The following is a 23,519-nucleotide window of genomic DNA, read 5'->3' on the forward strand; positions in this document are numbered from 1 at the left end:
AGAATCACCTGGGCCCGTTGTCCATGAGATGGAAATCATGACATTTTTCTAGATCTGCCATTTTTCTTTCTAAGAGACGTGGAAGTCTGAAAATGGGAGATCTTCAGTTAAAAACCCGCCACAGCCCCAAGACAGGCCACCCACCCATTCTGTTCTTCTTGATCCCTGGAGTGTTTCTGAAATCCTCTCGGTAGAAGTGACACAATGACGTGAGCTCGATGGAACAGAGGAGACATCACTTCTGTCCTCCCCATCCCAGCCACTCAACATAGACGACACATCCCAAAGTCACTAGGAATTTTTTTTTTAATCTATCTGCATATTTGAACTTCCTTGGGCTTCTGGTCTCCTTCAGGAGCACGGGCATAAAAGTGTAAAACGTAACAGATACACAATCATTCCTCATCTTGCAATGAAACTAGCCTGAAAAACTGATATAGAAGTTCGCACTTCAATGACGAAAGTTATGAGGCACATTTAACACTGATCATCCATTGAGTGGCTTTAAATAAAGCTTCAAAAATAAACTCGTGACTCAAAATGTTTTTTTTTTTCTTCCACGCTGTGCATCGAGAAGCTTACGAAGCTGATGCAAGGACTAAAACGTGTATGTGGGCAAATACGGAATAAACAAAGTCGTGGCTCTTGGGGCAAATAATTAAGCCCACGGTGGAGGCTCTTGAGTCATGGTTTGGGGGCCCTGGCAGCGCTCCCCATGACGACAGGGCTCCTGCCTCCAGAGGCGGGATGCAAAGATCTCAGGAAGTACTGGCGGGAGCGCCGATGACATGCTTCCTTGCCTTCCCGGCCCACATCCTGGCAGATGGTGGGAGCTCCGTGAGCATTTGCTCAGTTCAATTCCATTCTCAAAATAGGCACGCGCGACTTTTCTTCCGTTTTCCTTGGATTTGATGTGCTTGCACCTACTCGACGCCATATGGAGCGGGAGGTGGTAGGTGCCAGGGTCGGGAAGCTCACTGCAGCTTGCTGTCTGCCCTCAGGGTCCCGCGGCCTAATGGCTCAAGGTGCTGCAGGACCCCGGAGAATGCCACAGGTGAGCGCAGGACCCGGGGGCAGCAGGGGCCCACTCAGCTTGGCATGGGGGAAAGGGGAAGGTGAGAAATGACACCATAATGCAGTCAGCTTCCCAGACAAAGGCCCACCCCCCTCCCTCCTCCGGCGCGAAGACTTTGTAAAGCCTTCCATTTTTAATCCCAAAAATCACATTTAATAAATGAGTTTCATCACTGCCAGAAACGTTTTAATAAAAACGAACCCAACATCATTTAAAATAATTGTCGTGATTTTAAGTTCATGGATGGGGTTCCAAATGCTAAAATGGTTTCATGTGGGGTATCTATACAAAGGCTACGGCACATTTTTAAACCATAATCCTCAAGAAATAGCGTTTCATCCCCCCCCCCCATCTGTAATTTACACACGATACATAAGTGTATATAGGTGCAATATGTACAAAATCAGTGCTACAAATGGATATCCTAAGTTTCACTCTAGAATTCCTTTTTGGGCCCGTGTAGTGCCTAATATTTGCTTGATCACAGAAGTCCCGTCAGAATTCCTACTGTTCCTGCACCATAACCACCGCTCTCCCTAATGCGTTTCGGTAGAGGAGTAATCATCTCCTAATAGGATTTTCTTCACACCTTGCCTAAGTCGACAACCATCCCGTATCAATAACTTAATAAGCACTACTGTTGGAAAGACCATTCAATTTCACACACCACGTACCTCTACCGGCACAACTTGGCGACGTAACACAGTGCAAACCACCTCTGATGCAGTCTTTCCAAGAGGAGAAGCATTCTCCTCTTTAAAATGTAGGTCAGAGGCTTTGCCAGAGGACTCCTCGAATACAGGCCCAGGCATGGGTGGGGAGGACAGAAGGGAGCAGTCATGTCTCCAGTGAGGCTGAAGTGTACCCCCGGAACACTGACCTATGACATCCTTGTAGATAAGGCTCGGTCCCCCCAGGGGCAGCCACCTCCAAGGACAGAGGGACACAGACCTGCCCGTACCTGCTGTGGCTCCTCTGTGTATCACGACTGTCATAATTTAACGTGGCTACCTACCTGTAGGTACAGCACTCTTCGTGCTGTAGGGTTTTTACAACATCCAATAAAAACCACAAACTAAAATCACTTTGGTTTTGCCATAAGCCTAATAAGGAGGAATCTAAAGATTTTTTTTTTTCACCTCACCACGCCCATGAATTCAACCTGTATCTTGGTTCTTTCTCACCCTCTACCTTCATGATTTTTTTTTTTTTTAAACTCAAAGTTCTAGGGCTGTGGACCAGAGCACATGATGACACGAAAGCCAAGTATTACAGCCGATCCATTTCAAAGAGAGGACTAAAATGTCATAAGAGACGAAAGAGCCCAAGCTGGGTTGGAAGGAATTTCATCTCGTGGAGCACTGAGTCGAATAAACGAAGAAACAACTCTTGCTGTCCTTTCAGCAAATGACAAAACCCTTTCTGGGATTCATAATGCTCTTAATAAATTGTGGAAATGGGATCGTGGCCAACCCGAGAACACCCAGGAAGCAGCCACTGCTGAGCTCACAGGCGCCATCCACCCCCTCCTGGACTGACACCAAGCACAGGCTATTGAGGCAGAAACACAGCTCACCAAACACCCCCACATAAAATTAACAGATCAAACCGTGAGACTCAGTTCCCGCACCCCCACCCCGACGCCCCAACCTCCATCGGTCTGGGCAGTGTGACTGTGGAGACAAGCTTTCTAAGAAAGAGAAGGTTGAGAATAACAGGCAGAGGGCCAAGGAGCGAGTGAGGCAAGATGCCCACGGTCAGGAGGCAAGAAGAACTGGGTGTGGGGAGTTGGGAGGTGAGAGACAGGAAGAATCAGAAAAGCAAAAAGAACCACCATGTGCCACAGAGGTCGAGTGAGGAATTTTAGGAGGACGGTCATTTGGCCGAAAAAGCTAGAAGATAGGCCATGAGCACTTGGTGGCATACAAGAAACACCGAGCTAGACTGATGCCTCCCACAGCCACCGGTTGAGGAATGACGTTCATTTTAACCCCCCAGAGAGGATGCAGGGTCCAACTAGCAAAGGAACAGACCCAAGGGGGGCCACCTTCCCATCAGGAATTGGCCTTGGGGCTAAGAGAGATCGAGACACCACCAGATGGCAGCACAGAGCCAAATACGATGCCCATTTATTCCTCCAGGATATATAACAACACTGCATCACAGGAATGGCTAATCTGTCACTAGACTGTCTACTTTTATGTTTAATAAAAGATAAGATTAGAGAACTAAAACTCGCTCCCCATAGAAAGGTAAATATTGAGGCTGGAGAAGCCTCTTGTCATTGCACAGAATAGACCCTCAATTAGTAAATGTACCTTCGCTGTGTAAATGGCAGGGGAGAGTAATTAACAATTAATAGAAGCTGCCCTCAATTTAAAGCCTCGAAGGGAAGTAATTAAATTTAGTAGAACCGATAGCCTCTAAACAAAGATACGTAACACGAACACAAAAGGCAACACGGATCTCAATAATAAATGCAAATTGGAAACAAGGTTTGACGCTAAGACTGGAGAGAAATGATCCTAAAATCCGAAGTCCCTCCTTTCAAAAGACTAGTTTATGAACCTGTTTTGATCCAGGCCAAGGTGTGACTTGAATCCTTGCTGATGTTTCTTAAGCACAACCTCGCTTCCCGGGTATTTATGCATGCGCGTCAGACAGCTCCCCGCCGTTGGAATTAGCCGTACAAGTACCTTTCATATCGACGCAGAGATACTTGATATATACCGTGTCAACATCACTACCAGGCATGGAGATCGCAAACACTGTGCTGCTTGTTGGTCATGAAACAAAATTGCCAAGCAGAGTTTGTGTAGCTCCAGAGGGTAAATTAATGCAGGCAACGGGGTTATCAGCAGTCTTTAGCCTGCCTCTCGAAGCTTCTAACAGAAACAGTTAGGGAGCAGAAGCGTTACATCTGGCTACAGCTGCACATTACATGGTCCATTGAGACTCGGATGCTGATGGCTGCCCTGAATAACAAACAGCTGGGTATAAATGTAAAAATCGGGAAATCGATCTTAAACACACATGTTCCACGAATCCTCTGAAATCCCCAGCACTGAATGAGAAAGAGCAATTAGCACTGAAGAGTGCCCAAGTGTCTCGGAGATTAGAATTCGAAAAATGTACCTGGGCACCCCGGTGTCATTGTACTGGGGCCGCGCTCTCCGGTTCCTCTGTCACAGAGGACAGTGGGGATGCAAAGGCGGTGCGGTCAGGTCATTTTCTCCCCCTGGTTGTGCTCCGGTTGAAAGCAGAAGCAACCGAGCTTCTGATACGAGCTTTCAGAATGAAGTGCCCTTGTCTCAGGAGCTGAAGCTGGAGCGAAGGGAAAGGTCGCCCTGCTGGAGGCTGGTCCCCGGGGTCCTCCGGCGCTGAGTCCGGGTGCAGCAGGAGGGGCGCGTCCACCGGATTCAGGCTGGGAAGAAGCCCGAGCTACTGAGACAGCACATCCCGAAGTGCCCAGCAGGGTGCAGACGCATTAGGGATGCAGAAGGAGCTCTTGCTACATTGGTTAAATTTTCTATTATGGAAGATTCATGAGAATGGGTCAGAGAAAGAGAGCGAGGCTAGAAATGGCCTTTTCTGAATGTTTAAAAGCACGGAAAACCCCTTCCATGGGAGGGTTTGGGTTAGTCCTCTGTGCAGCCTTACAAAAGCTGGCATCCACGCTTGTGCTGTCTTTAAGGAAGCTAGCACCACGGGATCAGATGCGAGAATTTATCATCCAAACTTGGACACTTTTCAGATTGACAGAGGGACACTGATAATGACAGTGCCAGGCCAGCTGGCGTAAACTGGGAGGATCCCAGCTAACCAGGACACCCACTCCCTGCACCCTGAGCGCCGGGGGCATGAAAAGGAGCTTGAAGTCCTGTCCCGAGCGCCAGGGAAGTGGCTGCTATCCCATTGGCTTCTTTTCACTCTCCATGCCCACTTGTCCTCAAGATTCCAGCTCTTGTGTAAATTAAAGAGCATGTCTAAAGGAGGTTCAGGTGGCAAAAGGGCAGACGGGAGGGAATCCAGATTTCTTTGCTTGCACGATTAATCCTGTGGATCACTCCAGATCCAATCTGACCTAACGAACTAGGACACTTGGACACTCTGGCCTCTGTTTCAGATGAGAAAAAACTGCAATATTAGAGGTTTTAAGAATTAATGCTGATCCCAACCCCCCCCCACACACACACACAGACACATACACACCCACCCCCACGATCTCTCAAACTACCTGGATTCTGCAACCCAAGCAGCCAACATCATAAAAGTGCTAATGTACATGAGCATTTCCACCGAGGCAGTTTTCTCTACTGGGTTCTTAAAGAACACATGAAATGTGATTTTTAAGAACTCTAGGAAGGGTCCAGATAAAGGGGGGGAGGGGGAGTGATGAGGCAATATTATTTACCCAATGAGATTCTGCAAGATGAAGAACGAAGGTCTTCAGAAAGCTAGAAAACAGTTCTATTCTCAGGTCCCAACAAGGAAATCCTTTAGGAGCCCCAAACAACACAACAGTGCAGATCCTTCTCCTTTTAAACCAGCGTTTCTCCGAAGAAGAAACCAAGTCAACAGAAGAAGAAACCAAGTCAACAGCGGTGACTAAAGCTCAGAGTAACCAAATGTTTCACTTAGAGTAGAAATTACGATTAACATTTTGTAAAATTTGTAACACCTGCAACAGGCAGCTAACCAGTACATCATGAGACTTTTTTTTTTTTTTTTTTTGAGAATGATGATTAAGAAAAGTTACAACTCTTGTTCACAGGGAGGCAGTTTAGAGTAAAAAAAAAAAAAAAAAAAAAAAAACCAACGGAATTTTCAGTACAGAAAATGTTTAGGTGGTTTCCACAGGACAACAAATGAACTGATCGATTCAGCCAAATAACAGGTCAGCTGTGACTCATAAATCCTAAACTCCTCAGCTTTCCGACTTAATTTTAACTATTGAATCTGTGGTTTAAACTGAAAAACTACCATGTACTTTCGGACTTGAGTTGAATTTACCAGGCCGCCGTGGAGTCAATCTGCTACTGTAGGGGCAAACAGGAAACCTCGAGAATCAGACAACTTTAAAAGCTAACTTACTTTGGTTCTGGGCTAATTACATTTCTTCAAGGAAGTTGTGCTGATTGATTGGTTAGGAATGCAAGCTACCAAAAGCCCAGGCACTTAGAGACATAAACACATAACCAGTGTAAAACAAAAAACAAAAAACAAAACAAAAAACAAAAAACAAGGGCCCTGAACAAGAGAAGGGTATTTGTTAACTCACAAAAGGAGTTTATGGAGTACACAAATTGAGTTGCTCTCATTTATACCTTGAAACTGGCCAATTATATTATGGAGACCATGTCTTGTTTTCATGGCAGAGGCCCTGCCTCAAAAGCTATAACAATCCATTTACATTAAAAAATATATATATACACAATAAATAAAAATGTGCAACACTTGTTGACGTGTTTTATTACACAGAAGGCGTTTTACCTGGACACCAGAGTTAATTTCCATTCCAGGAACGTTAAAAATCCTGAATACGGTTGGTTATTTTTATGGTCTGTGTAAAGTGGTCTGTCCCAAACCCAACATACCTGAGAAGCTGTAATTTATTTATTTTTTTTTAAAGATTTTTAAAATTTATTCGTGAGAGACACAGAATGAGAGACAGAGAGAAAGAGGCAGAGACATGGGCAGAGGGAGAAGCAGGCTCCCTGCGGGGAGCCCAATGTAGGACTTGATCCCAGGACCCCAAGATCATGACCTGAGCCAAAGGCTGACGCTCAACTACTGAGCCATTCAAATGCCTCTGTAATTTATGTTAGAAGGTATAACCCATTAGGTATATATGGAGAAACATCCAATTCACTGGGTATACAGCGGACCTAAACAGATTTCAAAGGTTTGCAATTTAATTATCACCTAATAAACACCTGTTTGAATGCATGTCTGTCCTCCCTGTAAGGGCAGGGCTCCACAGAATCAGGAACAGTCTGTGGGTTTTCTGAACCACCTGTCAAATGTTTGCTCCTATTTTGGATTCGAGCATCAACCATGATTTTTCTTCAGTTGCCCGAGAATTTAAACTCTACTAGGGTCTGGAGAGTCAGCTGTGACATTCTGAACCACCACATAAATGATAAATCAGGTACCTGAAAAACAGCAACAATAGAGTAACAATGTTATTGTAACCTCTTCCTCCTGTTTACCTCCAAAACCAAGGAACATTTTTCTATTTCATTGCTTATTTTCATCCTAAAACCAGGGAACCGATGAGTGAACTACTAAGGTATAACTTGTCACATTCTTTTTTTTAAATTTTTTTTAATTCCAAGTGGTGTAAGTTCTCACTAAAATTAGAAAGAGGATCTCATCCTGTGTCTAAAAAAAGCTAAATTTGGGGCGCCTGGGTGGCTTAGTGGTTGAGTGTCTGCCTTTAGTTCAGGTCATGATCCCGGGATCCTGGAGTAGAGTTCCCCTTTGGGTTCCCCACAGGGAGCCTGCTTCTCCCTCTGCCTATGTCTCTGCCTCTCTCTCTCACATGAATAAATAAAATCTTTAAAAAAAAAAAGCTAAATTGGCCAGCATGTTTATCATGCCCAGCCTCTCAGACCAAAGGGAGAGCCTACCTTATAGTCATGTCTACACCGGAGTCTGTGTTGTTTTGTTTTTGTTTTTATTTTTTTAAAGATTTTATTTATTTATTCATGAGAGAGATAGAGAGAGGCAGAGACACAGGCAGAGGGAGATGCAGACTTCATGCAGTGAGCCTGACGTGGGATTTGATCCTGGGTCTCCAGGATCATGCCCTGGGCTGAAGGCAGGCACTTAACTGCTGAGCCACCCAGGAATCCCTTGTTTTATTTTTAAATCACATCCTAGGTAGGAGGGGGTGCAGCAGGAAAACACCCCATATCGTAGAGATATAATTGGATCTGCCCCAGGAAGGCAATAGTGTCTGTATCTCAACAACTCTCTCAAACTGGCCCATCACACTTGGATCTAAATCCAATCGTGGTTTCTTGTTTTCCATCCTGGAAACAGAGGATTCATGAGAGGACATGCCACAGTGACTGAGGAGACTATGGAGGGAACCAAGTGCTAAAACAGTAATAGCATTTTCTTCCCATTGTATGATCATCATTGGGAACCCAGCATTTTGGCAAAGTGTCCAAACATCAGAGAAGGGAGCTGGTGTCATGTAGTTGAGAGCCATGGTCTTGGGCCCTCTAGGCTGATTTCTGAAAGCCTTATAATGAGGGTGGAGTGGGTATACATTCCATTCTTTGGCTGCATTTTTGTTCAACAAAGCCTACAATTTTCAGTCACTTGAAAATGTAATTATAGATAATGTTTGCATCAGTAGCAAGAATACAATAAGCACACGGGGCATGGAAACTCCACTCAAATCACATCCTCTTCGGTTGCGACGCTTCTCTCCTGCCGAAAGTGGAGGCATTTCGACAAGCTAATACTCGATATGAAACGGTTTGAGGGTTAGACCAACCCATGCGTGGATTCTACTCCAACTTGTCCATGATCCCTTCCTCTACATTGGGTATCTAGCCATGAAAGAGAAATCTATGGTTTGCTGAAGATTCAGAATCCCATCAAATGTTTACGCACTTGAGCCAAAAGCTATGGGGGGACGTGCCAAGTTTGTAGAAATGGATGGGATACCATACCCAAGTTGACACAACTGTCACAACTGTCAATCATCTAAAATCCACTGGTTTGGAGACTTGCTTATGCTATTGTCTCCTTAGCTGGTCCACGTATGAAGGAAGTGGTGAAACTGCATGTAACAGGATGTTGCATGAAGTCACTGAGGTGGATGGTGGAGACAGAACGTCACCCAAAAGCTTTTTTCTAATTCACAAGGCAGCATGCTCTGGCTCAAGGTGCCCCCAAGAAGGGCCAAGGGTTCATTTAAATCAGATGTAGAAATTAAGAAGTTGGAAAAAAAAAAATGAAGTTGGAAGTAAATGAGGGGGAAGGCCAGGTGCCTAGTGAAGTCCTCACAAGAAGCCTCTTCATGAAAATATAAGGTTATAATGATATATTATAACCAGATGAAGAATAAGGATCCACCTTAACATTCAATGTTAACTGTTTCTTTATCCGTGCAATAAGGGAAAACAGGCATTAAGAGATCTTGACGCTGCTATGGCGCCCCTTTCTACTGACACTGGTCACAACACTCTTGCCTTCTAGACTCAGAAATTGGTCTGCCTATGAAATAAAAAAGACCAAGCGATTTACGTGAAAGAACATGTAAAAAGTAGATCATTTTTAGGTCACAGCTAAGAAACTGTATTTCATACTCAGAATCCACATCGTCAGCTGCCAACTCACCAACATATGCAGAAATTTAATCTGCTCATGGTCACAGAAGAGTCTAAGAATCCTTCAAAAGACCAAAGCAGCCTCTTGGACCAGAATGTGAAGTATCACAAGAGGAAGACCTTGAGCTTTGGAAATGGGCACTGGGGTACTTCCATCCTCTAGAACCTTCTCCTCACTTGCAAAATAGGAATGAAACAAATTACCTCGCAAAGTTGTTCTGAAGATTATCGATAATTTATATGAATTCCTTAGCCTGATGGCTGGCCCCTATCCCCAGCTAATACCATAAAATACTTCAGAAGGTATACCCACAGGAAGGCGGCATCCTTTAAAGCATCAGTAATCAGGAGAAAAACGTTTAACAAGGAGTATTTAGTTGTCAGAGAATTACAGCTTTGTTGACATGAGAAAACATTTTTTTGGCTTCTGGGTAGATATCATTATTTTATTGAACAGATGACTAGAAATCAATTTGGATAAAAGGATCACGTTCTGAGAAGACCTGAAAAACAAGACACAGTTAGGGGCAAGATAAAGCCCACCACGCGGCTTCCCTGGCTGACATTAGTCCAATTCTGGTCACTTTTTATAACAACTGGACACAAAATCTTGGCCCGACTGCAAGGCTGCCTATAAAGTTAATTAGACTTCTTTGACCCTGAGAAGATAGAATGTGCTCACTGCAAAGTACCAATCAATTTGCCCAGGAACATTTAGAGTATCTGGGCGGCGGGGCCCTTCTCCAAGGGTTTGGCCAGCTTTGGGCCGCAGATTGAGTTTTTCCTTCCCACCAAGCTCGGGATCCGCAGTCATCTCTGATGGCGATGACGTTCCCACTGCCTGCTTCACCCTCATGCAAAGTGGTCTGTTCCCAGGAGGCAGGGCCCACTTAGCTTGGGCGGTCACACAAGTGACCCGGTGATCCGCAGTCAACATCACGCTCTTAGCCAGAGCAAGTGCTAACTGTTCCCTTGGCCCATCACCCTGAGAACATCTTTCAACCAATGGACTCAGGCTGCTGGGTTCCCCACTGAATCTGAACAGGTGTGATCTTATTAATCACTTGAATGACTTATCAACATTAGGAGCGAATCTCCACACTAGCTAAGGCAGCTCTGGTGTCTTAGGACCTCAAGGACCCTAGCAGCTCCGTTGGGAGAAGTGCCTGTTTATTAAAGCAGAGACCAGAGCAACTATGATGTATCCTGCAGCCGGGCACCACCCGGATACACCCCATACCCACTATGCCACCTCCTAAACATCACTGACTCCTTATCCAGGTCATTTCCCCCTTTGAAGACTCTCCTTCTCTGATCTCTAAGCATTCTGTGGCCTGAGCACCTCATGAGCGGGTTAGGTGCCAAGATCGACAATAGTCCCTTTCCATATTCACATCCCACAGTCCCGATGGCTGGGTTTTGGCGAGCGTTGGGAGTCCCATTATTGGGAACCAGCCTGCACATTGTGTGGCTGATTCTCTCCCCATAAGAAAATCAAAATCTATTTCAGCTGGTGTAGAGATGGGCTTTTTTTTTTTTTTTTCCTTCAGAACACGCAGATGGGGATATTGGATAAAGATATTGCTTTTTGCCTCAACCCTATCCCAGAATGGAAGGTCTGACCACAAGTTCACAATTGGAAGATGAACCGCATTTTATTTCTCAATCATCATGCAGAAAAGGGAGAGAGAGAGAGAGAAAAAAAAATCAGTCTTTACAATGTTGTCCTGGGGACTGAGCATTTTCTGGAAGTTTATATGGGAGCAATACTGCTTTATGGGTCTTTGGCTGAGACTTTAAAGCACAAATGTTCTGAGGGAGAACACATTAACTGGTCAGCTGTAATGAGGTTTCACTGTACTTGACTCTCCCAGGAAATGCAGGTGAACTTGTGGTCAGTTTTAAGTACCGTGAAGCTATAAAATATTTAGGCTATCATTCTTTTCCCAGCATTAGCCTCACAACAATTCCGTGGCACAGGTAAGGAGTGTATCTTAATAGCCTTATTTTCTAGATGAGGAATCTTGACAAGTCACCTGAGACCAGAAATGGCCACAGAACAAACCAGAAGACAAGCCCAGGAACACCTGAGACTGTTGCTGAGTGAGTGATGGGGGTCTCGTCTTGAAGGACCTGCACGTCGCTGCTGGAGACACCCTAGAGCAACATCCCTAGTGATTTCGGCCGACTTCACCCAAGCAGACCCCAACACAGGGCAAGGGACCCCGATGAGCAGAAACAATCCAAGAGGAAGTGATTTCTAACTAAAACTATAACACCACCCCCCCCCGCCCCTGCAACGGCTAGTGGAATTAAAACATTTCTGAAGCTATTCCTTGGAGAAAAGGGAATTCTGTGGCCAGTGTTTACTGAAAAGAGGGGAGCGCTTGGCCTCAGTGTCCACGCCAACACAGGGTTTTGTAAAGCACCTCTCAGGACCAGAAGTGAACCAATGCCAGCAGGTGTGCTCTAGTGAGTACAGGTAAAGGCAGGCATGAAGCACCTGTTGGATGCGACCCTCTGACATCTCAGGGTAAAAGGAAGAAGAAAAAGAGAAAGAGGAGACAAAGAGAGACCAGAAGATATGGCTTTTGATGAAAGGGAAGAAGAATCCCGACAGGTAACAGCATCACGCAAGACGGATACGACTCGGTATTAAGGGACTGCGTTGGGATGGAGGCGCCAGGCGTGTCAACCAGCGCCCAGGCTTTTCGGGGACTGCTGGGTCGCCTTTCAATCCTGACACCAAGGAGAGATGGGCTGCGTGGACGACGGGAGTCACGAGGAAGGATGTCACCGGCGTGGACCGAAGGGACTGATTGCAGTTGGAGGACTCCTGGTGACAATTTTGAGAAAGCAAACACAGCTGCAGTGGAGCCAAATATAGCTGCCCGAGACAATGGCCTCCATAAAGTTAATCATTCTGAAATATGCTCCCCCTCTGCTCAAGCAGAAAACTCAACACCCCTTCCCTAATGCAGGAAGGCAAAATACAGTTTTGTGCAGAGAAACACGCAGCTGCTCCGTGGAACTGGCCGCGCGGCGGTGGCCGAGGGGTTTCCGCGCTGCCCTCCCGGCTCCGTGGGAGCAGGTGCAGGCCCCTCGGCGAGCAGGGCTGGAGGAGACGGGCTTAGAGAAGGGTAAAACAAGAGGAGGAAAGATAGCATCAGGAAAGCCCAAGCAAGGCAGAAAGCAAATTCCAGAAGCCGCTGCGCCTGCAGGACGGAGAGCAAGCGGGTGCACGGAATCAGAAGCGCAGAGTCCACGGAGCAGCCTGGCTCCCTAAATATGCATTAGTTCCTCTCCCAGAGCCCGCCTCCCTCGTGCTCCTCCACGACGTCTGGGTCTTTATTATTCCCCGAAGGTTTCTCACGGAGCAAATGAAATGTCATGTTTCAACCTTTGTTTGTTTCACCTGCGCGACACCCAATGTCTTACCCCGGAGATGCACAAGGAAAACCGTCGGGTGGGTGGGAAGTGTTGATGCACCTGTAGGATGGTTTCTACCACTTCTTTCTACGCCCCCACCCCCCCCACACACACAAGTCTGACATCTCCTGTAATGTCAGCCTTTTCCAGATGCTCTGTTAGTCTGCTGAACTCTCATTGGCCACAATCAGAATTTCAGGGGCTCTTTGCAACAGGGACGGGAAGCCATGGGATCATGATATGCATCCTGAAGAGGGTGGCAGCGGTCAGGAGGCACAAAGTGAGGAGTGTGGCCCAGCCACGGCAGCTCCAGCTACTCAAGAAAATATCCGTTTAGGGTCAACTGTCCAGGTGGCTCTGCAAAGAGTCTTTCCTCCTGCTCCAAACCTAAAAGATCCTGATGGTAGCAACAGAAGCCCCTGCTCCGGGTCTGAGGACTTTGCGGCAAGGCTAGAAAGGGCCCTCAACTCTCAGCTATTTCCCCTATAAGGTGTGACAACTCTATCAGAGGGGACTTTTGTCCTCACCTTTGACAGAAGCTACTCAGAGGTTCTGAGCCAAAGAGAGCATCATCCTGAGACCTATTTCTAGTGGGATCACTGATCTGAATACACTTTTGGTCAAGATGCTAAACCTTTCTAAACCCTAAAATGATCAGTTATGAAGATAGTAATCTGTAAACACAGGCCATGTTGTAGCAATTTCATAGCTTCTATAGCCAAAGATCACTAAGGGGAAGGTATTTTAAGGAAGTAAAGAATTATGCCCAATAAAATAGCTTCTGTATATGTATTTCCATACATATATACATGCAAATATATGTATACATATGTGTACACACACACACATTTTATGCCTACTGACCACAGCCACATGAAGAGCACTGTTTGGCTTTTTTTTTTTTTAAAGATGTTATTTATTTATTCATGAGACAGAGAGAGAGAGACAGAGACAGAGGGAGAAGCAGAGACAGAGAAAGAGGCAGAGACATGGGCAGAGGGGGAAGCAGACTCCCTGCAGAGAGCCCGATGTGGGACTCGATCCCAGGACCCCGGGATCACGACCTGAGCCAAAGGCAGACGTTCAACCGCTGAGCCACCCAGGCTCCCTGGTTTGGCTCTTTTAACTCATCAAAGGACCAGCTGTTTTTTATTTTTGGCAGATAAATGTGGTTCAAGTTTCTTGCGACAGGGGGAGACCAGGAGAAGCGGAAGACAGACTTTATGATAAAGGATATAAAATGCCACCTGGCAATTTAATGAGCTTGAGTCAAACTATGAACTTTCTTTACAAAAAAGCATGCAAGTTAAGCATTTCAGCATCAAATCACAGAACTTGAGATCCTAGTATGAAAGCTGAAGAACTAGTCACTCTCCCATGAACTCAAAAAAAAAAAATGTTATACTGTCCAAAAGTTATGTCAAAATGTCAGATCAATCAGCTGAAGTTAATTGCCTTCTGAGGAGTGAGTCACCACCATCATCTGTGCAACTAGGGGATCTTCAGGCCCTACTGGAGCCTATAAATGTCAGACAAAACAGCTGATGGGCTGGGGGGGTACTGATGTCTGTGGTTATGACAGAGGCGTAGAATCAAAACATCCCCAAAACCCAGTTTTTAAGGCAATGTTACTATTAAAGGAATCTCGTGACCCGGTCATCTCTCTGTAGGACTGACTCTTAACCGTTCTGCTCACCAAACGGGAGCACAGATCATTTAAACAGAGACCTCCTCAGAATAGATTTATTTAAAATCTGACCTTAAGTAAAAGGCCATTGGAGTCTGGTAGAGAAGTTCGGAATAACAAACCCAAATGATATTTTAGTCTAAATACAGCCTAAACTTAATTTACATAAATCTTCAGGAGGAAAAAAAAATATGGGTCTAATAATTTGCTGGCAAGTTGGCTCTGAGGCATTCATTCAAATGGAGTAATTAAAATTTAACCAAAAACGGAATTTGTACTCATCTGTCATTTTGAGAGCCGTAGGATTACATATTTATTAGCATTCCGTTTTAAAGGATCAGCTGATTTTAAAGTATCACTCTCCATATCTGAACATAATATACAATCTGCAGTTCATAAAACAGGCCGTTCATAAAACTCCGAGTGTAGCTCTGTGAACGTGTAAATCTCAAATATGCTCACCACGCATTTCCACCACATAACTGGAATTGTATTTCTATAAAACCAGTTGGAGTAATCACTTTCTGTCGTGATTTAGGACAAATGGGAAGGGCGAACCGGTTCAAAATCTCCCTGTTGCCCCCTTTCTTTTAAGAGTCCTTTTTAGGAGTCTAACACTCACAGTAAAATGAAAAAGAAATCCCCAGGAGGAGGAGGAGGAGGAGGAGGAGGTGGTGGTTTCCATCCCTTCACATCTAGATTCAGAGCATGAGACTATTGGATGACACAATTAAACAGTGATGATGCTAAAGGGGAATAATTATTTTACAATTACCTGAGAGCATCACATTTGCGGCGCTAATTAGTTTTTGTTTCCCGCAAAGGTTTTTCCAGGAATGTGCAGCTCCATTTCTCTTAGCTTTAGCAAGAGCTCTCTCTTAAGGAAAAATAAAAATACATTTTCTGCACTGCTACACAAGTGGCACACCAGTGACGCCGGCCCCGTTGTATTAGAGGTCCCTCCCTGGTGGGGGAAACAGACACGGGGGCAGGGGAACTTATTGGTGCTAATGAACTGGAAACCATTAGTGCTTTCCAGACCCACCCTTCTGTGGTGCTGTGGCACACATATTGCACGGACAAATAGCTGACTCTTGGTGGTGTCCCAATCTGCAAACCAAAAGCAAAACTGTGAGCCTCCCCTGGGGGAAAAAAAAAAAGAAAGAAAGAAAAAGAAAAACCACCGAACCAACCACAATCCTCCAGAATGAACAGTCTAAATTGGAAATAAAGACTTAAAGTTTGGACAAAGTTCAGCACAGGAAGTGCTACAACATCGGTGCCTTATACGTGTGGCTCCCTGAAACATGTTGAAAATACCAGATTTTCCAGTGGAATGCCAATCAGATAAAAGGATGCTGACAGCATGGTTTAGCAGTTGCGGGGTGCGTTTTTAAAATGTGCTACGATGACATCAGTGACCGTGCAGAAGTCTCCATGTAAGCCTTAACAAACAAGTGTTACCCCAAATTCTGGCACAGTAGCTAGATCACGTCGTGTGCTGGTTGGAGGACACTCAAGTTTATCTGATGATTTTGCATGCCAAAGTCATACCTGTCGTTAATTGGAAGCTCAGCATTTAATCTGTAAGCAACGAAACCACAAGGAAAGGGTAAGGAGAAATGAAAAATTTGCAAATTTCTGTGAAAAAAAAAAAAGAGGGAGGCAGGGGAAGTAGTTTTCAGTCTTTTATCAAAGGCCACATATACTGTTGTTACAGCTGTCGCAGTTTGGGAGGGGGAGACTGCTCGGAGGTAGAAAACATTCTAAATGATCCCATGAAATCTTAATTACCAGCTTTGTATCTGAAAATCTTATCTCCTTTTTTATCTTGTCTTGCAAGGTTCCTATTGCCCCCATTTCACAGCATCTGATGAACAGAATCCTCGAGTAATCTCAATCCAGGAAATCCCAATTAAATAGCAACACCCGACAATTCACAACACACCTCTAACCCAGATCAAAGATAACATCAGTGTTTCAAAACGCCAACATGGGATGAGTTTTTGGTTTCGAGAAGCGGCTGATGCTAAAATACGTGTTGCTTACTGAGAAATCCTACCTGAAAGCACATGTTTAAAATTTTTCCTTAAAAACCCATATACCTAACTCTTCGAGTGTCTCTCTTTAATCCCTCATGCGGTCATCAAAGGATCAGGTGACAAGTCTCAGTTATCACTCTGTTTTATTACTGGCATTTTCCAAATATAGTTCAAATGCCATCTGGGGGGAAAGAAAAGCAAAAGGGACCCTCATGCTTTTGACCTTCATTTTGCTGGTACCTTGTAAGCCAGAAAATCTTTTTCATCAAAATACATTCTCTTTAATTAACATATGTAATAAGAGTATGGGCTTGAAGCAAATTAGAAAGGTAATTCTGAACAAGTGATGTGTATTTCCTATAATGCTCAACCACTCTTGTGTGGCACAATTTGGGTTTCCTGATAAAACTCTATGTCGAATATTTAATTCACAGTTCTCTCCTGTCTCCCCAACAACATGTGAACTGGCATTTATATAACACACACACAAGCCAACCAGAGCTTTGCTGTTGACTGCCTATGCGGCATGGGGGAGCACAGAACCTCTTTAACCATGAGCTGTAAAATGGGTATAATATGCCCCCTGCACATCTATCGTCAAGGTCAGAGACAGGTAAGTCAAGTGCCCTGGCACACAGTAGGTGTTCAATGAACGACTCATGTTTTTGTCCATTTAAGGAGGGAAGGGGAGAAAGCTAGTAATTGCACTGCCTCCTGGAGGGGTCACATTGCCCCTACAATAGCTTCTCAATCTATAAAATGAGGAAGTTCGACCAGATGGTCTCTAAAGCCCCTTTCAACTTGAACAGTGAAAGTCCCTAGAACCACCTTTCAGTTTAACTGGACACTGACAGACATTTTTCCAGTTTTCCTCACTTGGGAGGACCTAATGAACAAAAGTGATGAATTCACCAAGTTGATAAATTTATATTCAGGACAACTTTTCTTGTTTCCAACAAGGTTAACTTACTGAAGGTGAGAAAAAAAAAAAAGAAAAAGATTTCATGTTAATTTATTGCTAGCTTCTGGGTGTCTTACTCTAACATCACAAATCTGAATAATTTTAAAGCTGCATCTGTAGATATTTTTCCACCTGAGATTTCTCATTTCCAAGACATCATTTCTTAGATTTTTAAAAATTCTAAAGCAGCTAAAAACCCTAAATACATATGTGATCGTTAAAAAGGTTAAACAAAGGAAACCCACATCCCCACCCCCACCCCAGACTGTCCCAGTTTAAAATTTCTGAAATCAGTTCCTATTTCTGTTTTCATTATGCTTTGTAGCAAGCGATATTCTATAGCAACACAAGGACAACAAAACATTAGTAGTTAAGGTTATTTAAAAGGTCTATTTCCATTTATAGTTTCAACACTGAACGCTTAAAACGCCAAGACTTTGAAGCATATGTCCTAACAATTCAGACCCATTGCAAAGCCTTATATGATCTGGGCTCTTTAAACACAGGATGGCTCGTGGGGCCATCAAGCATAATAATTCATCTCAAAAGCTATTTGTTCATCTGCCTTGAGGACTCAAACATATTACATCTTGCAAACTTATGTAATATATTCTTGTGGGAAAACGCCATTGAAACTATGTCCTACTGCTTTAGAAAAATCAACACCAGAAAAGCCCCTATGCTTTATTTAAGTTCCTTTTAGGAATAGGCCAACATCTAGGCGACTGCAATTTAGTCCAAATGGAAATATACCATATGTGACAACCAGTCCCCAAAACAATAAATCTGCACAGCTCTCTTCCCAACTGCATGCATATGGCAACAAGATACACTGCTAGGTGGGTTTCAAGCATTTTCAGCTTGTCATATGCCCTCCCACACACCTCTGCTCCCCAAAGATAGTCTGCAATGTGATTTAATTGCAAACTATTTTGGAAAGCATGCTACAGTACTTTCAGGGCTAAGAAGACGGAATAGCTATCTGGAAACAGATTATTTACAAATCCTCTATTTTTCGTTGTTTTTTTTTTCTAAGTTCAATCAAGCAATAGTTGACAAGCACTGAAAACAATGGGAGTTTGATTCCAAAGGATATCATTTGGAAAGAACTAGCATCTGGGAAGAGAAGTAGGGTAGAAGTTACATATTAGGGTTTGTACAGAAGGCGCCGGGGCAGAGATACAAAGGCTCTATTCAGAGCAAACAGTTTGAAAAAGCCACATTCAGCCACCAAAGGAAAAGGACACATTAAACTTGCATAATTCATAATTTAACTGACAAGAGACAGCATCTTTCGGAGACCATTAACACATTAAATTCACAGAGCATTCATTAGCCATATCATGGTCACCTAAGTAGCAAGGTGACCATAAAGTCACTATCACGATCACGCCAATTCTCTCTCCCAACACTCCTCTAGAGAGCAGAAAGCACAAAACTTTCCAGAGCAAAGGTGCAAACAAGCATTATGTATCTATACAGATATTTATTTTAAGGGGGACAGGACAGAGATCTTGTAAAACAAGTATCATGGGAACGTTACTAATCAAGATTAATTTCCCAGAGAAACTGCCAAAAGGAAATTCAATATTTTAATTTACGTTATCTGATTATCTTAGTTGGGACAACGAAGCCGATCGTGTGTACAGGCAAGTTAACATTCTTCATATCGACTGGAAGGACAACTGCACTTAACCGACTCTATCCTCTCCCTCCCCCTGCTTTTTTTTTTTTTTGAAATCCTAGGGGCTCAAATAGTTGGCCACTGAGAGTTTCTCAAAAATCTCTCAAACTCGTAACACTTAACATGCTAGAAAATGAATCCAGCACCGTAGGGGAAAGTTGCCAGAGAGATGGATCATAAAGCTCTGAATGGCCTACAAATTGCAAAGTGTAGGGTAAGGTGCCGGAAAGAATATGGATGTGAAGTCCCATAGCGGGTGGAATCAGGAAACATTTTATAGGAACTCTTACCAAGGATAACAGTCCTTTTTTTTTTTTTTCTTTCTTTCTTTTTTTTTTTTTTTTTCCACTAGATTAACTGCAGCCCAGATTCACTGGCAGTTTTCAGTTTTCGTGCCTGGTAAGAGAGAATTTTCTGCATTCCAAGTCTAAAATGGACACAGACCTTTCAGACCCGCTCTGGCAATCCTTCTAGGTTTCTTTTTCACAACACGACTGAATACAAGTGGGTGCCACGGACTCCACAGCGCCTGAGCTGAGGGGAGAAACTTTCCTGTCGACACTAACGAGCCAGAGAAAAATCAGATATACTTTCCCTTTCTCAAGATCCCAGCTCTCTACTTCTCCCCATAAACTCTCCACCCTAGTTTGGCGACACGTACAACAACCAGAATCACATTAATTATTAAATTAGAAACCGCATCTCAGACCAACCACCATGATTACGTAAAAATTACCTCTAATTTCTGCAACAGAGCACACCGGGCTATTTTAATGCTTTATAATTATCCATCCTCCTCCTCCCGCCCCCCACCTTCCCCCCCACCCCCCACCCCTTCTCTCCCTGCACTCTTCCACCACCGGAAAGGGATCTTTGCAAATGCAAGTCGGAGGAGCCGGGGATTCGGTAAGAAGGGATCTTTAAATGGGCCACCAGGGCTCCGTCAGACCCGCATTTCAAATGACACGGGCGTGCACGCGCGCACCCCGCCCCGGGACGCCGCGCCCCGCTCGCCGGTCCCCGCGCCCCCTGCACCCCTGCGCCCCGCTCGCCGGTCCTCGCACCCCCTGCACCCCTGCGCCCCGCTCGCCGGTCCTCGCACCCCCTGCACCCCTGCGCCCCGCTCGCCGGTCCTCGCACCCCCTGCACCCCTTGCACCCCCGCTCGCCGGTCCTCGCGCCCCTTGCACCCCTGCGCCCCGCTCGCCGGTCCCCGCGCCCCCTGCACCCCTGCGCCCCGCTCGCCGGTCCTCGCACCCCCTGCACCCCTGCGCCCCGCTCGCCGGTCCTCGCACCCCCTGCACCCCTTGCACCCCCGCTCGCCGGTCCTCGCGCCCCTTGCACCCCTGCGCCCCGCTCGCCGGTCCTCGCACCCCCTGCAGCCCTGCGCCCCGCTCGCCGGTCCTCGCGCCCCTTGCACCCCTGCGCCCCGCTCGCCGGTCCTCGCACCCCCTGCAGCCCTGCGCCCCGCTCGCCGGTCCCCACACCCCCTGCACCCCTTGCACCCCCGCTCGCCGGTCCCCGCCGGTCCCCGCACCCCCTGCACCCCTGCGTCCCGCTCGCCGGTCCCTGCACCCCTTGCACCCCCGCGCCCCGCTCGCCGGCACCCGCACCCCCTGCGCCCTCTGCACCCTGCGCCCCCCTCGCCAGTCCCCGCACCCCCTGCACCCCCGCGCCCCGCTCTCGGGTCCTCACCTGGTCCCCCCCCCGGCACCCGTACCCCCTGCACCCCCTTCACCTTGCGCCCCGCTCGCCGGCACCCGCACCCCCTGCACCCTCTGCACCTTGCGCCCCGCCCGCCGGTTCCCGCACCCCCAGCACCCCCTGCACCTTGCACCCCGCCCGCCGGCACCCGCACCCCCTGCAGCCCCGCGCCCCCCTCGCCGGTCCCCGCACCCCGCGCCCCGCTCGCGGGTCCTCACCTGGTCCCCCCGCTCGCGGGTGTCCGCCTGGAGCCCACGCCCAGCCTGCCGGCCCCCGCCCCGCCCCGCCCCGGCCCCGGCGCCCCGCGCCCCCAGGACCCCAGGGAGGCGCCCGCCCGCCGCCCGCGCCCGCCGCCCGCGCCCTCGCCCGCCGCCCGCGCCCGCCGTCCTCGGGGCTCCGGGGAGGCGCCCCGGCTGCAGCCGCCCGGCCCCGCGTGCCCGGGGCCCCACTCACATTCTGTCGGGAACTAGCAGGCGGCCCTCGACCATCATGTCCGGGAGGAAATCCAGCTTGAAGGCAGAAGTCATGGTCTCGGCGCGCCGAGGCTCCGCGCTGGGGGCGGCGGGGCGGGGCGGGGCGGGGGGCGCGCGTCCGAGCGGCCGCGGCGCGAGACGGGCAGGGGCAGGTGCGCGCGGCCTCCCGGCGGCCGCCGAGCGGCACTTGTCACATTCTCTCGCTCCCGCCCTCCGCCAATCCCCGCCGGAGCCCCGCGGCCGGCGCCGGGGCTGCGGAGCGCCAGGTGCGGCGAGCGGAGGCGGAGGCGGAGCTCCGCGCCCGCCGCGCCGCCGCTTAACCCCTGCGGGCCCGCGCGGCCCCGGGGGGGGGGGGGGGGGGGGGAGGGGAGGGGGGGAGGGGGAGCCGGGCCGGGCGGCGGCGGGCTGAGCTCACCAGCTGCAAAACTAGCCCGACTTCCCCGGGGTCCCCAGCCCCGGGCCGGTTGCGCTCAGTTCCCCGCTCGCACGGCGCCCGGCGCGAGGCCCGAACCGCCGCCCCAGCGGGCCCGGTGCCACCGTAGCGCCCGAGCCCGGGTCACCCGGCGGCCGAACCCCAGCAGCTCCCGGGCCGGCCGGCCAGGAACGGCCCCTCCCGAGGGCTTGCCGGGCCCGGGCCGCCCGCCTGTGCGACGCGCTTGCCACCGGCAGGAACAACGATAACCGAGAACAGCATCCGCGGGTTAGCCCGGGGAAAGACCCGATACCCGGCCCGGGTGACACCTGGGGACTTAGCTCAAGGCTTTCAGGACAACGAGGGCTCGCGTCTGCACGCGATGGCATTTCCCTTGTATCCTCTATGCAAACGGAGAAGTTCGGAGAAGGCTCTGAATAGGGGAGTCACGGGAATCACGTTTTCTTTAAAAAAAAGAAGAAAGAAAGGAAGGAAGGAAGGAAGGAAGGAAGGAAGGAAGGAAGGAAAGAAAGAAAAAAGAAAAGAAAGAAGAAAGAAAGAAAGAAAGAGAGAGAGAGAGAAAGAAAGAAAGAAAGAAAGAAAGAAAGAAAGAAAGAAAGAAAGAAAGAGAAATCAGATCTGTCATTTTCCAGTATTGAAGAAAATGACTGAGAACCAGCGGCGACTCTGTTGGAAGGAAGGCTGGGAGATCTCTAATGTGGTGGCCATGAAGCTTAAACACCCACTTGAGATTTGGATTTGTGGCTATTTACTAACAGGGATGCAGACAAGGGGCCAAGAGCTCACACATGAAGAGAAAGAAGCAGGGAGTTTAATTTTCCCAAGTGATTTGCAACCTTCTGGAAGGGGAAAGTACATGGTGGCGGTCTGTCATGGTTTTGTCGTTTGGGCATAAGGATGCAACCGAACTTTTCACCAACCATGTCGCAAGTACGGGAAACTTCTTTGTATCTCTGGCGCTGGAGCAGCAATCATAAATTGCACGCCAGAAGTTCACAGCCGGCGCCTTTGGGTAATCACTTTTCTTTTGCAATGACATCACACCTGGTGATGTAATCACAGTAGCCCGGAGGGTTAAGCAAGTCGGGTCACGTGTGGTTAAAATACATCAGGTGTGAGATGTATCAGACACCATAATCTGGAGAAAGGATCTTTTCTCAACAACTTCGTGTGTGATAGGAAAACTGACCATCTCTCTGAGATTATGAAGGAGAAGAAGTATTTACATACCAATTTTAAACCCACATTTCAATTTTAAAACCAGGTTTGATGGGCTGAGCAGTATAAAGTAACAGGCCTGGAGGATGCAGTTAAGCCTATACATACCGAATGGACTCGAGTACCTTCTTCTTCAGCTGCACAGTATATCTGGCTTTGACCAACACAGTTCCAATTCCAAGACAAAGGTAGGGCTAGGACCACCCTTCCTTTGAAAATACTGCCTTTCTGAGGAACGAGGTCTAGGTTCATAAGGAATCGAAAAACAGAGGCAGGAAAATGAATTCTTAGCTCCAAAATACCCAAACTTTTCCTGATAGGACTGAGTCCCATTTATTCCCCATCCCTGCTACTTACTACAGGCTGCCTTTGAAATTACAAGAATTTTGTTGGTCTTTCAATAATCTTAATAAAGTAATTAACTGGATAAATGAGACCAACCTTGTCAGTTCTTGGTTTTTCATAT

At 47.2% G+C, this 23,519-nt stretch overlaps 1 protein-coding gene across 6 annotated transcripts in view; it reads right to left on the reverse strand.

The window, feature by feature from the left end:
- The window catches only part of CELF2 (CUGBP Elav-like family member 2), a 518,459-nt gene that overhangs the window by 285,251 nt on the left and 209,689 nt on the right, over positions 1-23,519 (reverse strand). For 3 of the 6 annotated variants that reach the window (XM_041765407.1, XM_041765405.1, XM_041765406.1), the window contains exon 1: positions 21,383-21,691. The exons of the other annotated variants lie outside the window; for them this stretch is intronic. In XM_041765407.1, coding sequence (XP_041621341.1) covers positions 21,383-21,456 — 74 coding nt within the window. In that variant the 5' untranslated portion in view covers positions 21,457-21,691. Of the gene's footprint in view, positions 1-21,382; positions 21,692-23,519 lie in introns of those variants that run through there. 6 annotated transcript variants of the gene reach the window in all.

This window comes from Vulpes lagopus, chromosome 8 (genome assembly GCF_018345385.1).
Source record: "Vulpes lagopus strain Blue_001 chromosome 8, ASM1834538v1, whole genome shotgun sequence".
Lineage (NCBI taxonomy): Eukaryota > Metazoa > Chordata > Mammalia > Carnivora > Canidae > Vulpes > Vulpes lagopus.